The following is a 15,524-nucleotide window of genomic DNA, read 5'->3' on the forward strand; positions in this document are numbered from 1 at the left end:
ATTAGTCGCAGGATGTAGGTAGTTGGCGGACTTTGACACATTCTAGAAATATTCCATCCCCCCCTCGTTTGCCTTTTTTTCTTACTTTTTTCTTACTTCTTTTTCACAGTCCTTTTTTTCCCCCGACTTGCCCCTCCATCGCTCGCATGCCGTCATCGGCGTAGAGTGCTGCCTTCTGCTGACTCAGTACCCTTCTTATCTCGTCTCATAGATTCCTTATCCAAAGTCTCATCAGAAGAATCTCGGCAAAACCTCGGCTCTGTACACTCACTCACTGCCTGGGGAAGTTCAGGTGCTCCTCAGCACGAAGAGCCTGCTGGGGCGCAAAGGGTCGCGGCTGGGACCGCCGGGACCCACTCGACGCTGCCAAGCTCCAATGCCAGACACGCAGTGAGTTGAAGTTGAACGCAAGCGAACAACTCCTGGCGTGCACGGACGCTCTCCGACACGTCCGGAATCTGATGCCACTTCTGGCTGGTCCTGCGACTCATACTCGACCAGGGACAGTCTGATCTCCCATTTGCATTCCCCTGCTTTCCCATCGTATCTTTTATCTGCGAAGCTTGTTTGACTCTCGAGTTCCTTGCCGAAACTAGCGCGTCCGTCTATCGAGACAACGCCAATCCCGACTGCTTCTCTCTCGTAGAATTGCCTCTTGGCTTCTGTTCTACTCTGTTCTGTTCTGCCTGCTTGCCTCAAACCTCGAGAGTGCATCTGCGACCAATTGAATCGCGCATTGCCAACGCGAGACGACGACAACATGACCAACTAGGCCCCCGATCACAAACGACCCTCTCTCGACTTGCGGAGATCCGCAAGCTCACTTGATTGTACTACATCAACAATATGATTTCTAGCTTCACGCAATGGACGATCCATGGGGCTCCCCGTGGGCAACCACCGACGCCACAACTGCGCCGTCTACCAGTCCCTCCAAAAACATACTCGAACCTCCGCCTCCCGCCTTCCTATCCACTCCGAACAACCTAAACATACCATCTAGTCAGTCAGCCTGGCTCGATGACGATGCCTTTGGCGATTGGTCCTCCCCCGATCCAGGCCAGGCTACCAACGCATCACCATGGACCTGGGGGAACGAGGCTGCACCAATCGAAGGGTTGGCACCGAGCTACGAGCCGAGACGAAAGAGTAGCACACCCAAATGGCCCCAAAGCCGGTCAGCTTCGCCCGGACTTAGACACCCGATTACGCCCAACACCGCCTCTCCCTGTCAACCTTCACCAGATCCGTGGGCAAACCATGTTTCGGCGTACACGAGAGACGAACCTGAGCCTCTAGCGCGACTACCCCAGATACCCGATGTACCGCCGCTCGTGCTCGAACCACCGCAGGTGGGTTTGGGGTTGACGAATCCTCCTGATGCCTTTGAACAAGACTTCGTCGCGCATGAACCAGCCACCACCCAGTTCGCCGACCCGATGCCCGATCCTACACGCGAGCAACTACAGTTCAGTGACACCCCCATCCTCGACCGCTTCCCCGTCGCCGTCAAGCAGGACAACGAAGCTGCTCCATCCTCTGCCTCGGCGTCATCTGAGGATGGCGACGACAACGATGAAGCTCTAGATGCCAGGCACGCCGACTCACCCATAACTTCCATCGAAGACAATACAACACCAAGGGCAACACAGAGAAAGCCCTCTGGCAAGGTTCTGGAACTCGTTGAAATGTATGATGGGATAGCAAAGCGAAGAACAGTCACCCCCGAGCGGGTCGTACCTCGCCGTAGTGCAAGCCGAGAGCCCGGACACACTGTCGGTGAGGTTCGGGATCAAGGTAACGAGACCGATGGACGACTGGAGACCGAGAAAGAGGGACCACCCCATGACTCCACAGACTCAGATTCAGTAGACCTACTCAACGATAGCAATGCGGCGACAAGACATGCCGACGAGACACCGAGGTCGGTACGGCCAGATCATGATCCTTTCGAGGTTGACTTGGGCAAACTCGACTTACTCTTGCCTGACACTCTGAAAGAAGTACCGGAACCACCTGAAGATGTATCGGATCGGATCATTCATGACAGCTTCACGAGCATCTCCGAGCGTAAGATGTGGTACCGACTTTCCCGCACTGAATCCCTTCGTAAATACAATGCGGGCGACGACGAAAACTACGTCCGAATCAACTGGACGAACTCTACACTGCGCCTAGAGACCTTGAAGACTGTCCGTCGGTGGATAGAAGAAGACTCGTTTGGTGGGCGAGCTTTCCGTGGCGGATCGGTGAGAAAGGCAGGCGGCAAGAGCTTTGGCTGGGACGCGACCACGGCGGCGTCTCCAGTTGACCTCGACAGAGTTTTCGGTCGCAAGCAGAAGCGACAGGCATCGTTTCATCGGCCGAGACACTCGATGGGCGGTCTCCCTTCTTTATCGACAGTTTCCATGATTCCTGGCTCAACGGGAAACACCCCAGTTTCAGCACAAGCCAATGGCAACTGGGAAGGTCTCGCGGCGTTTGGTTGGAGCTCAGGGACGGACGATACGAAAGCCGCAGCAGCAGAGGCAAAGGCATCTAAGCCTTCTGCTCCCGGCATACCGCTTCCCCTCGCATTCACTGGGTTCGACAACAAGCCCAAGTCGCACGCCTCGTTGCCGGCGTTTATCAAGCCGATCGCGCCGACACCTCCGACTACAAACGCGACAAGTCTTCAGAAGGAAAATGTCGAGGACGATGAGGACGAATGGGGGGACATGGTTTCGCCAACCACGGCTGAAGAGACGGATTCCACGTCTCTTCCAAAGACTAGCTGGGATTCGTTCTCGACCAACCCGCTACCCGATGTCACAAGCATCCCACCATCCGATGGCTTCAATACTAGCAACCCTGATCCCGATGTACTCCGCACCGGGAATAAAGACGGCGGCGATTTCCGTAACAAATCAGCACTGGGGGATATTGGCAGTGTCATCAGCCCCGCCCCCACCTCCACACCTCCTGCGGCAGCTGGCTTACCCCATAGCCAAGACGGCTCTTTCAGCCCGTCAGCATCGACATACACGTTCAGACCGGCGTCTTCAGTCAAGCGACCAGCGAATATCTCCATCGCAGCGACACTCAGCGACCCGCTGGCCCCATTAACTTCTGCTAAAACCGGCGTATCTGCGGGTGGATTAGTCGAGCCGCCCCCTCTTACAACCAGCCTCTATACACCGTCTACCGCCCAGCCCCCGAATTCTACCGAGGATATTGATCTTGTGCATCGGTTTGTGCGCAGTCTGCCAGACCTCTCATACATGTTGCGGTGATGTTTACCTCAAGCAATTTGTTACGTTCACGTAGGATATTGGGCATCTGAGCAGCGCTTTCATCTGTAAATCTCCATCATTTAGCAATGCTATACATAGCGCATTGACTCTGGCGTTTGGATGGGGCATTGGAAACCCCAAGGTGCCACGGCAGGCGATCTGGCACTAGGTACATAGTTGATTTCTGTACAATTAACCCCCAGGCACATTGTATGTCATTATGTCTCGCGATGACTGAGCTCCGTGTTTAGACCCGAAGATATGCATGCCACGGAGGTGTATGATATGCGGCCAAGCCGTGTCGCATGTCCGAGCGAGTCCACTTTTTGGGTTGCGCTGACGGGCTCCATGACCGGAGTGAATGGGCGTTCACCGCGTCAAGAGCCCGAGTCGTGATCCCGACGTCGATTGCCGTATAGACCGTCATTGCCGGATTCAGTGCCGGGTGCGGGGACACGCGGGGTCGCAGGGCAAAGTGTTGCTGGCTTGGTGTCAAGAAGCGCGTTCTGTGACCTGTGCTGGGCTTGAATGGCGTCGGGTGGAGGGGCGACCGGTTCTCCACGCTCCGCGAGATCCACTGCCAGGGTTCCAAAAGAAACCTTAACGCATTGCGTTACGGGTGTCTCGGTTTGCTATCGCGTCTTAAGCTTTTCTATTAATTTGAATAAAAACAGCTCAGATGAGAGAGGAGCGAGTCTGAAAGTACAAGAAAGCCCCGGCGTCCCTGTCTTGACAGGCTATGATTATTCCCGTCAAAATCCAAGTTTGACAGACGTCTGTGGTCCGTCTTGTACGAGCCCAACCTAACCTTACTCCACCAGCTCGCTTCTTCTTGTGGGCTTTTCTTCTTCAGCGCTGCCTAGGAGAAAATCTTTGACAATGGCAGTCCTTGAGCTCCTTGTCTCACCCTGGGCACCAGCCCTCTTGGTGGTGGGCATCGTCGCCTACTATGTTTATCCCTACTTCGTCACGTTCGGTCACCTTCGCGACATACCGGCCCCATTCCCGGCACAGTTCACGAACCTGTGGCTGCTGTCTGTGGTCCGGCGCGGCACCAGGTACCTCACAGTCGATGAAGTCCACAAGAAGCTGGGCCCCGTCGTCCGGATCCAACCGAATCATGTGAGCATCGCCGATGATGATGCCATTCAGACTATATACGGCCACGGGAATGGCTTTCTGAAAGCGTAAGTGCATCCACGCTACCGGCAACCAATATGAACTGCTTTGGAGTGAATCCAAAGCTGATGAGCCGAGCGCAAGAAGAGCACCTAGACTGACCCCGCACCAGCAACTTTTACGATGCCTTTGTCTCCATCCGCAGGGGCCTCTTCAACACCAGAGACCGCCACGAGCACACACGCAAGCGCAAGTTGGTCTCGCACACCTTCTCCGTCAAGTCCATCAGCCAGTTCGAGCCGTACATGCACGAGAACCTGGTCCTCTTTGTTAAAAAGTGGGACGAACTCATCAAGAACGACCCCGCCGGCGCCACCATTGACTGTCTCAAGTGGTTCAACTATCTGGCGTTCGACATCATTGGTGACCTCGCCTTTGGCGCACCGTTTGGCATGCTCCAGGCCGGCGCCGACATCGCCGAGGTCCGCGAGTCGCCAACAAGCCCGCCCATCTACGGGTCCGCCATCGAGATTCTGAACCGGAGAGGCGAGGTCTCGGCGACGTTGGGAATCCTGCCCGAGCTGAAGCCCTATGCAAAGTACCTTCCGGATCCCTTCTTCAGCCAGGGGTTGGAGGCGGTGCAGAATCTCGCGGGCATGGCCATCGCCCGGGTCAAGTCTAGGATAGACGACCCGCCCGATATTGATCGTCTGGACCTGCTCGCGCGCCTGATGGAGGGACGCGATGACAAGGGGAGCCCCTCGGCAGGGAGGAGCTCACGGCCGAGGCGCTGACTCAGTTGATCGCCGGCAGTGACACAACGTCCAACTCATCATGCGCGCTGCTGTACCACGCCGCAAGGACCCCCGGCGTGCTCGAGAAGCTGCAAAAGGAGCTCGACGACGCCATCCCCGCCACCTGCGAGGTCCCGACCTACGACATGATCAAGGACCTACCCTACCTCGCCATGGTCATCAACGAGGCCCTCCGCTACCACTCCACCTCCGGCATCGGCCTCCCGCGCGAGATCCCGGCCGACTCGCCCGGCGTGACCATCCGTGGACACTACTACCCGCCCGGCACGGTCCTTAGCGTTCCGTCGTACACGATGCACCACTCTAAGGAGATCTGGGGCCCCGACGCGGACGATTTCCGCCCCGAGCGGTGGGAGTCGGTGACGACGAGGCAGAAGAACGCGTTTATCCCGTTTAGTACGGGGCCCAGGGCTTGCGTAGGCAGGAACGTGGCGGAGATGGAGATGAAGCTGATTGTATCTACGTGGGCGAGGAGGTACCGCGTTGAGCTGAGGCAGGATCACATGGACACGAGGGAAGGGTTTTTGAGGAAGCCTCTGGGGTTGGACATTAACATTAAAAGACGGTAGATTGCGTCAGCTGTAGAATAATAGGTAGTTACAGGATGATGCCTCGTGGCCTTTTTTTGTTTGTATTGATTACGGCAAAGGTTTATAGCGCGTCTAGATGGTTCCAACACACCCCCAATTTCCGTGGCCTTTGATGTAGATGTTCAGGAACTCGGGGTGTAAATGATGGTGTGGACCAGATCTTTCCCTTGGGCTGTCCGTCTCATCGGCACAGCCAGACACGGAACGAACTTCCGAAGCTGGAAATCTTCTTGATCCCTTTCAGCGATGAGTGATGAACAGGCCCCGGGTTCCAAGTGCTGGGTTTACAGCTCCTGGATGCGCGTTAACATAGTTACTCTGCCTGGAACACAGAGGCACTGACATCGCTGTGCTGCAGCTGCCAAGCCTACAAATAATTCGTGGCCCGTTTGGTTACCACCAAACGGCCCTCTTCGTGCCGTCAGTAGGCTACGCCAAGCACAAAGTTTTAGCTATTGTGTTCAGATCGTCATAGACTTCGCGGGTGCTTGCCAAACGGCTAAAAGCAAGCGCCTGCGGGAGTCGTAAGGTTCAAAACATCGACCGGATGCATGTTTGCCAAAGGCGTCACACGGGGATTAAAACTCGCCCTGGAAGTCTCCCTGTGCCCACTCATTGGAGAACCACGCTAGGGAGTCCAGGCCCATGGGCTCCATGTTGAAATCGAGGCTGTCGAGTGCGCCCTCAAACGCGTTGTTGACTTCGAGCGAGCCCATTGCCGTAGGTTGCGGGGGTGCAGGAGCCTGTTCGGCCGGCTTTTCAGCCTCGGGCACCTGGATGTCTTCCCACGCGCCAATGCCGAACGGTCGGTTCGTGAGCTCGTCGGCGGCGGGTGCGCCACTGTCGGGGTCTTCGACCAGCTGCACTTGCTTCGCACGACTGAGGCGGATGCGTTTGGCCCCGTTGCCGTTCCGGTCGTCTTGAGGCTCTTCGCTAAGTAATCGACTCGGAGTGGCCTGTATGGAAAGCCCGTGGTCCATGAGTCTTTGTAAATCGGCTTGCTAATGAAGAGTCAGAAACAAAACACCGTCGGTTCCGCCTAGTATCACTTACAATCGAGACTGCTGCCGTCCCAGAACAGCAGCCCTTGGTCACGTCGAGGCAGACAGAAGCTTTCTTGCGGAGGATGTCTGGCGTCAGGCCGTACTCTTCCGCGTTGAGATGGTAGATGTAATATAGCATCCGTATGCACTGGTAAGCACAGACGGGCATATCCAGGTCTGCGACGGGGTAGTGGTCCAGTTGCTTGACCGAGGTGAACATATTGGACATTTCCATCGCGTGCTCAAAGCATTGACGTTGGCATCCGGCGATGAAGTTAGGCCCCATCCGTTCTGCGGCCGACCGAGACAGCGAATCGCGGAGCCCAACCAGCCCTATCCTGAAAAGATCGCAGTTGCACTGCCGCCACCAGACATGAATCATAATGAAGACGCAAAGACGGGGTGAGTATGCCCTCAGGCGTAGACTATTGTCGGACCAGCGGAAAGACACTGGTAATCGCTCAGCAAAGTCTGAGAGCTCCTTGGCGAACGACTGTAGCTGTTCCTGGAGTCGCCCGAGGTCGTCGTGGGAACAGTTTGAGGCCCTCTTGGCGAACTTGAGGATCCTGCCGCGCAGCCAGAGGATGCGGACGTGCAGTGCCAAACTGCCAATGTCATCGTTCTCAGACTCGTCCGGGCTGGGGACCAGTGGTCGCAATGACGGCGGGGCAAGGTCGAACTCGAAGTCTCTCTCGTTACAGGGGAGGGATATATGAATGGTCTCGGGCGTCCATAAGGTGAGGTCCCGATACCCACCGGCCATGCCTTGGTCGATCATGAACAGCGCCCACATCAGGCGTCGCCTTGATTCCTGAGCTAGAAAGCACAGGTCCGGATTCTCGTAGTTGAGTCGGAGGGCCGTAGCGAATCTTGCCGCTGTGGCTGCAAGCATGAAGGCGCTTGAGAAGCGACGGGTCAAGATGCGGTACTTGATAATAAGGGCGAGAGTCTGGACTTTGATGGTTGAGGCGTTCTCTAGACTCTTGAGGATAAGAGACTCGGACTCGTCGATACACTTTTCGCCATAATCCCTCGTCCCTGGGCCCAGGTCAGTGAGCATGCTAGTGATGCCAATGAGAGCAAGCAGCAGTGGACGGTCCAGGCCGCCAACATGATGCCGCTGCATGAGAGAGGCTCGATGGAGGAACGACAGCATGGGGATGTGATGAACATGGCGGAAGAAGTTGTCCAGAGCTCGACTTATAAGAGACTCAAACTGGGGATCAGGGGCGGACCTAGTGAAAATCAGCGAGTGCGACAGTGATGAGCGAGAATGAAAGTGAGCGTACAGGTCATGATTGAACGTGCTTGGTGTATTGGATGTGACGGCATCGGGACCGACAGCGTCAGAATCATGCACCGCATCTTCCCTCGACAGTGACCGACGGTTCTGTTGGTCGCGGTTGGTGGCAGCAGCCGACGTCGATGAGGTTGGTGATCTCACGATCTGATCGCCGTGGCCGGGAGGGTTGATGCTCAGCCGAGTCCGCTTAGATGCCCGGTAGACGCACTCGATCCCCTGGGCGCGGCATCGATCGCAGGCCGGGGTGTGACCGCTACACCGAGCTTTCCGGGAGTGGCAGCTCTGGCACGCCTGGCGGACACGGCGTCTAGGCAGGGGAAACGTCGGAGCGGCGGTGAGGCCATTTGCCTCGGAACTAGGGTCCTCATATGTGCATGAGAAGCCGAGGCGTTCGCAGTTGCTGCAAATGTCCCGTCGGCCATCGCAGCGGACCTTACGGGCCCGACAGGTGACACATGTTGTCGCCGAGGACCGCTTGGTCGGTTTGGGAGACACGGACGACGAGGCTCCTGCGGTTACGGCTGCGGCTGAGGTTGTCACGGTGGTAGCTGCGGCGGCGGCGGCGGCAAGGTCTGCGTTTGTGCTTGTGCTTGTGCTTGTGTTTGAGGTGCTGCTGCTGGTGACGGCGGCGGCTGTCGGTGGTCTGTCGGGTCGGAGATGACGTCCAAGGTTGTCGCTGTTATTGTTGCCGTTGCTGCTGCTGCTGTTGTTGTTGCCGATGTTGCTGCTACCGTACAAGTCTGCCATTCTCCCGAATACCTCAATAGGCGGGCGCCGTCGTTTTGCTCACCGGAACTCGGCGGCGTGTACAACAGACATGGAGAGAGAGGGACGAGGCTCAGAGTCTAGGGCTCATGGATTGCCCATTCCGGAGAGGAATCGGCGTGGGTCTTTGTGCGTGTTGGGAGGCGACCACCTGCTGCACTGGGAGACTATGCAGGAGAAATCCGGGGAACAATTACACTGTGCAGGTTCCTTGATGCAAAGACAGAGCGGCAGAGACGTGGGATACGGCGGTGGAATGTGCGAGAGGGAGAGGGGTGATGTAAGAGATTGGCTGTGGATGTTGCTCCGTGACTGAACTGTGCAATGCGCGCTCGTATTTCTCGGGAGTCCTTCCACTTGAGCCCCAGCAGTGTTTACTCCCAGGCACGGTGCATTTCAGCAAGGCCAAGGCCACATTGAATCAGTCAAAGTCACACACACACACACACTCCGTAGAGTTAGCCGGGGTACTCGGGGCACCTCTGGGTTACCTTGAGTGGAGGAGGGTGGTCTTGGTTCTCCATGGCATTGGAGCTTTCAGGCGAGTTCAGCTTGAAATCTGCTGAGCATTAGTGGGGTGAAAGCCCCTGTCAGCCCCAATGCAGCCCCCCAAAGTCTCCCGGGGAATGACGGGGTGAGTTTACCTGATCTTTGGGTAAATGCAACTAAGTTTGAGGAACCACGCGAGACATCCAAAGCATTTTGTCATTTCTTTTGTAGTTGAATCCGGTTTGACAAAGGCCAAATATTTGCAATTAATTGGAATTCAGTACGACCATCGCAGCCACGGGCCAGATTATGAAAAACAAGATCCACGTCGTGAGCCACGTCAACATAGACGGTGAAAAGACCCGCGACGGATGGAGCACCATGCGCCGCGCACCTCTCCGGGATACTCAACGGCTGTCGGCGGTCTGCGTCGCTTAAGTCGACTTACATGCTAAGACACAGGTCAAGGTATACAACAATAACTCTTTGGACCTTAGCATCTCAGTATCAAGTCTGAAAAAGAGACACGAATCTCATTCAATTACCGAGGTTCCACAACATTATTGAAAGAACGAAGCCGCTCAGGATTTACCCCCGTGTCCAACCTCTGCTCAGCGACGGCTATCGGCGACTCCCCCGATAGGCGCGACCGATAACCGTCATTCTGACGTGCACATGCCGATTTGGTGGCTTTTCAGCCGACAGCAACCCGCTCTGCATCATTCAGGAAGACGTCTTTGTAGCAGTTCGCACGCAATCTTGTTCCACCAATGATCTAGTTTATTGCAAAATTGGCATATTGATGTTCAAACGTTGTGCTTTTTGAGAACCTGCGGATCATCGAGCTTCAGCGCAAGGACAAGTCCATCGGAGAGTAAATACCGCCAGCCGACGATTGTCCTTAGCATCAAGCTAGGATAGCTTTAGAGACCCAAAGGACTTGCTAAACCACTTAACTTGAGCCACCATCTGCATGGTGTCTATCAAAGATTGTACTCTCTAGATTGTGACCATGTGGGATCCCCCAAAAAATGTTACTTTGGCAAGGCTATGTGATGGAACTGTCACCAATACTGTCCGCAGTCCCGACAAAAGACACGGCATTCAGCTACAACTGTTGAGTTAGCAGTCATGTCTTACTAGAGCCTCCTAGTGAGCAGCTATTAGAGTGACACAGTCAATTTGGCTTGAAGCTCAATAGACAGATTGGTGCGACAACAGTCAATCGTAGACCGTCGGGTTTTCAATGGGAATGGTTGTGTTGGGTCTTCTCCTCACACTCCCAAGCTAAGCGTACAAAGATGATTCCCTTGTTTTGCCAAGTTGTGTTTATTTCGTACGAGGCTTGTCAGGACCTATGTTGCAGGCGACATAGCCAGCATACAGAGCGAACGCAAAGCGGGCAGGTTAGTTGTAAATTTCTTTAATTCCTTCTTTTTCTCAACACCAAGTAGGAAAAACCACGAGACGACTACTCCATGGTGTGAGAACCCATCGGCGGCAAGAGTGTTGTCAAAGATGTAGTGTTCGAATCCATGGTGACTATGGAAAGGCAATTCGGACTCGGCTCCGCACACCGAGAAGGCGGTGAATGGATTTCGGTAAGTGAAAGCGGTCAAGGCGCTTGGTAGCGGTGCTGACCGAGCGAACTGGGGGCGCTCTTATCGAGAGAAAAAATGTACCCCACCACAACCCCGCGATAGAGAAATTTCCGATTGCGTTCAAAATCATTCGTCGCATCGCCTCCTCATTTGTCCAAGCATACGGCCAGACACTCGACTCTCGACTGCGATTCCTCGGAAGTTTTGTGTGTTTGCGCCGGAATTCTTCTTAGACGCGACGCTGCAGACCAATCTCGCCATCATGTCGAACGATTCGGTGGCCGCCACCCCGGCGGTCGCGAGCCCAACGGCACCTGAGGAGCGCAAGCCCATCCACGCTCTCGTCCTCGATACTGGCCCATTGATCAAGAACGACCCTCCGTCAGTACCCTTCTCGCCCAGGCCGACGAGCTGTACATGCTTCCATCCATCATCGAGGAAATCCGTGACGTCAATACCCGCACCCGAGTCGAGACGACCCTCATGCCCTTCGTCAAGATCCGCAACCCTCGCCCCGACAGCGTCAAGTTTGTCTCCAACTTTGCACGACGCTCCGGTGACCTCGAGGTTCTCAGCAGACCAGACTTGCACCTCCTTGCCCTGACCTACGAGCTCGAACTCGAGAAGAATGGAGGCGATCAGAGATTGAGGAAAGAACCCGGCCAGCGGGTTGCCAACGCCAAGGCACCCAGCAACGAGGTCTCGGAAACCAAGCCTGAGGTCGGCGCCGAGGTCGAATCCCAAAAACAGCCTGCTACCGAAGACGGTGCGACTGCAGAGACGGGCCATTCTGATGAAGGCATCTCTCTGGAACAGCGCGCGGAGGCAACTCAAACTGAAAACGTGCACGATGCGACAGCGGAAGCGTCATCCTCGGATGCAGCGGCGGCGGCAGAAATCACACAAGACATGGCCAAGCTCGAGGTGGACGACAAGACAACTTCCGAGCCTGCTATTTCAAGTGTTGTCGACGCCACAGAGGCGCAGGGCGAAGGATCAGACTCCGAGGACGGCTGGATCACGCCGTCCAACGTCAAGAAGCACAAGGAGAAGGATAGCAAGCTTCTCCAGCCAACAGCGCCTGCGATCGACATCAAGGTCGGCATCCTTACTTCCGATTATGCCATGCAGAACGTCGCCCTGAGAATCGGACTGAACCTTTTGTCGCCATCCATGTCTCGCATCACCCAGCTCAAGACTTGGGTGCTGCGATGCCACGGGTGCTTCCAGGTCTGCAAGAAGATGGACAGACAGTTTTGCCCCAGCTGTGGACAGGCTACCCTGATTCGCACGTCGTGCACGACTGAGGAAGACGGCACCTTCAAGATCCATTTGAAGCGCAACTTCCAGTGGAACAAGAGAGGCAACGTCTTCAGTATTCCCAAGCCCGTGGCTGGCACGGCCAGCGGCAAGCTCAACAAGCACGCTGGAGGCAAGAACAACTGGGGCACGAATCTCATTTTTGCAGAAGACCAGAAAGAGTACGAGAAGGCTGTGGGCGAGAACCAACGTGCCCGGCGGAGAGATCTCATGGACGAGGATTACCTTCCGAGCATCCTGACTGGCGACCGACAAAGCGCCAACGGAAAGGTCAAGTTGGGTCCCGGTAGAAACATCAACGGACGCAAGAGGAGATGAAGAGGCAAATGGATGAGGTTGAAGCTGATGTTCATATGTTCTGCATGATACCATGATAGATCCCCCAAAGGGCGGAGACGAAAAAAAGGGAAACCCCTCGACGGGCTGGATGGATGGACGGATGGACGGATAGTGGGAAGAAAAAAAACAAGGTTGAATTTTCGATGCGTCACTCTGGTTTTTCCTTAGATTTGCAGAGCATCACCGCAACACGAACCGAGTAATGAGACTCCGATTTCCCCCATGAATGCAAGCCTTCCCCCAACGCCGTTTTTGTGAACCAGACAGAGCCTTTTTTGTATCTACGAGTCTTGAGCGTGGCACAAAGACTACCGTGCTCTTCCTCTCCCCTCCGTGCCGCGCCGGGCAGTGTGCCCTTGCTCGTCCCGCACTAGTCGTGATGTTGCCGACGCATGATCATGTCCGAGCGAAGGTGTCTCGGCCGGGGTATCTGGGTTTTTGGGTTGCCGATTACGTGGTGTACAAGTTTACTCGGACTCTTTGGGCTTGGTTAGTTGCGTTCTGCCCCGTAAGCAAGTCGTAGAAACTCACTTTGCTGGGTAAGGAGCAGGTTGAAGCGGCGCTTCAGCGTCACACGCTGGCGCGACCACTTGTCGTCGGGGGAGAAGCGAGCAGGGTGGGCGGACTTGGTGACCTTGCCATCAACCACCTTCTTGAGGGTGTACACGCGGTTGCCCGCCTCGTCGAGAGTATACATCAAATGCATCTTGAAAGACCGGGGGATGGTTGAGGTTGCGTGGGGGGCGTAGGTTGTCGGCGGAAGAAGGTAGCCGTCGTGATCTTTTTCTTTTAAGCAACGGGTGCGAAGCTCGATCGGAGAACTTTTTTTTTCTCTTTGCGATGCAGACATTTCGGATCCACGTGACTCTCGGTCGGGAGCCAATGATTTGGTTGAATTGAGCTGTTCTCGGTATGAAGTGGGACCGTGCTCTTTGGTGCCCACACCTGCCACAGGGATTCTGTGGCCTCAACCTTGGAACACTTCAGACTTGTCAATGGCATCTCTGTATGCAAAATCACCAACAGTCGATTTTGGGACACAAGTGTCTTGCTTCTTACTCTTTTTCAACCAAAAAAAAGATGTCCCACTCTTTGCAGCTGTAGATAACAGCAAAATTTTGCCTAGAAGCTGCCCCAGGATGTCAGGTGAGACCTTCATTATAACTTTGAGGTCTTTTGATGCGGTCCATACTAGAACTGGTTCTTACTGAGTAGACCCAAGCAAATCATAACACTAGTTCTTTTATTGTTATTATCCATGACGATGCGGTGCTCTTATTTCCATGGCTGGCATTTTCAGAGCATTTTCATACTGAACAATGGACTGATTCCGTGCAAATTTACAGCGAGCTAAGAGGAATTCATAACACTAGATATTCCACACATCGATTTCTTTCTTTCGCTCCGAAAACTAGCGGTATATAAACCTAGTGGTGGTTTCGCATTCCCTGGTTCTTGAAAGGCTTGATGCTATTTCCTTTGGGGAACGATGGGCCTATATCTTGTTAAATAGAGCGCATTCTAATGTTAAACCATGCATCATGCTTACCAAACTTGGGGTGGACGATGTAGTTATCTTGATACACGTCTACTGTGTTGTCACGAGAGTACTCCATGACCTTGTTAAAGTCAACGCACTGGTGTGGCGCTGTCTGATTGACAATGGGTCGTGCATCGATGTCAGTCCACATGTGGGTAACGATGGAAATGTCACCGCGGCAAGCCGCCCCCATTCGAAGAACCTCGAGGCAGTGCTCTGCGGAGAAAAGATAGTGATTTAGCATGTGTTTTCCTTCTAGGCTGGCGCTAGACTTACGGTTGTGCTCTCGGTTCGTCGCGATTTCTTGCTCGGTAGCGTTGGGAAAGTAGTACTCTGGGGACAGTGTTTGGTAGAGACGTTTCTGTGATAACCGTTTAGCTGTGCTCGCCCCGCCTTCAAAACAACCCCCCCCCCCCCAAAAAAAAAACACACACTACTCACAATACAGTGAAGCTCGTGGAATACGCTCAGCATACCGAGGTAACCGCCGTCGGGCAGCTTAACAGCTTCATGCTCCCGGCCCCAACGACGAACCCAGTCATTCGAGACTCTAATGTTGTTGTCTGAACGCTCCCAATCAGCGCCGCTCTCATGAAGTATCATGATGACCCACATTGCAGCAAGTCTTTCCATGCCTGGTCTACTTCGGGCCTCGGTTCTCCGGTGTATTTGCCGTGTGGCGGCCCTTGAATTGGGAAGACTTCTAGGTGTGTTTCCTCGCCAATGGCGTTTGGCGGCGCTACTCATCCTAATCAGTCTCAGAAACAACGGAATCAACATCATGAAACTCACAATCCACCAAACTGAAAACCCCAGACACTGTTTTGTTCTGGTACATGGAAACGAGGAAGATCGCCGTGTAGACGATTATCAACGCAGCGTGGAGAGTCCAAACACCAAACTTGCGCAGTTTTGATGGTTGCCGTGTCTGGACTGCTGCAATTTCAACCTCCACACTGTCTAGACTGGACGCAGAACTTTCGTCAGAATAGACTGGCGAATATTCCTTGGTTTGCCTGCCCATACTCTTCTAAAAGCTTGTTTGTTTGTGATGAAAAAGACAAAAAACTAACGAAGCCGGCAAGGGGTGTCAAGTTTGAGACGATGCAAAGTTCAGCTGACCGAAAGAGCCAGCAATCTCTCGCTATAGGTAAAAAGAGCTGAGTATTGAAAGAGATCGGGAAAACATTCCCTCGAGCACAAAAGGAAAAGATTCACTCGAGGATTACCATGAAATGCTACCTTGGCGCCTGGGAAATCTAGACTCGAAGGATTTGAGGGCCCCCCTCACCTTTCGGACCCCGCCACAATCATAGCGGCAGGGATAT

The 15,524-nt window shown here is 54.4% G+C and overlaps 5 protein-coding genes across 5 annotated transcripts; 2 read left to right on the forward strand and 3 right to left on the reverse strand.

Annotated features, from left to right (window-relative positions):
* Positions 1 to 866: 866 nt before the first annotated feature.
* ColSpa_12320 (uncharacterized protein) lies at positions 867 to 3,272 on the forward strand (the record flags this gene model as incomplete). The annotated part of the gene is made up of 1 exon (XM_049278532.1): positions 867 to 3,272. One exon carries the CDS (start codon positions 867 to 869, stop codon positions 3,270 to 3,272), a length of 2,406 nt encoding a protein of 801 aa, XP_049134489.1.
* An 879-nt stretch (positions 3,273 to 4,151) lies between these two features.
* Positions 4,152 to 5,775, forward strand: ColSpa_12321 (benzoate 4-monooxygenase; the record flags this gene model as incomplete). Its single annotated transcript, XM_049278533.1, has 3 exons — positions 4,152 to 4,459; positions 4,564 to 5,099; positions 5,144 to 5,775. The coding sequence occupies 3 exons, from the start codon at positions 4,152 to 4,154 to the stop codon at positions 5,773 to 5,775; spliced, it is 1,476 nt and encodes a 491-aa protein (XP_049134490.1).
* Positions 5,776 to 6,374: 599 nt separating this feature from the next.
* ColSpa_12322 (putative transcriptional regulatory protein) lies at positions 6,375 to 8,961 on the reverse strand (the record flags this gene model as incomplete). Its single annotated transcript, XM_049278534.1, has 3 exons — positions 6,375 to 6,797; positions 6,850 to 8,542; positions 8,933 to 8,961. The coding sequence occupies 3 exons, from the start codon at positions 8,959 to 8,961 to the stop codon at positions 6,375 to 6,377; spliced, it is 2,145 nt and encodes a 714-aa protein (XP_049134491.1).
* Positions 8,962 to 13,123: 4,162 nt separating this feature from the next.
* ColSpa_12323 (H/ACA ribonucleoprotein complex subunit NOP10) lies at positions 13,124 to 13,362 on the reverse strand (the record flags this gene model as incomplete). Its single annotated transcript, XM_049278535.1, has 2 exons — positions 13,124 to 13,134; positions 13,188 to 13,362. 2 exons carry the CDS (start codon positions 13,360 to 13,362, stop codon positions 13,124 to 13,126), a joined length of 186 nt encoding a protein of 61 aa, XP_049134492.1.
* Positions 13,363 to 14,083: 721 nt separating this feature from the next.
* On the reverse strand, positions 14,084 to 14,811 carry ColSpa_12324 (uncharacterized protein; the record flags this gene model as incomplete). Its single annotated transcript, XM_049278536.1, has 4 exons — positions 14,084 to 14,151; positions 14,206 to 14,412; positions 14,473 to 14,557; positions 14,638 to 14,811. The coding sequence occupies 4 exons, from the start codon at positions 14,809 to 14,811 to the stop codon at positions 14,084 to 14,086; spliced, it is 534 nt and encodes a 177-aa protein (XP_049134493.1).
* Positions 14,812 to 15,524: the final 713 nt, after the last annotated feature.

Source organism: Colletotrichum spaethianum, assembly GCF_022836535.1.
Source record: "Colletotrichum spaethianum MAFF 239500 DNA, contig61, whole genome shotgun sequence".
Taxonomy (NCBI): domain Eukaryota; kingdom Fungi; phylum Ascomycota; class Sordariomycetes; order Glomerellales; family Glomerellaceae; genus Colletotrichum; species Colletotrichum spaethianum.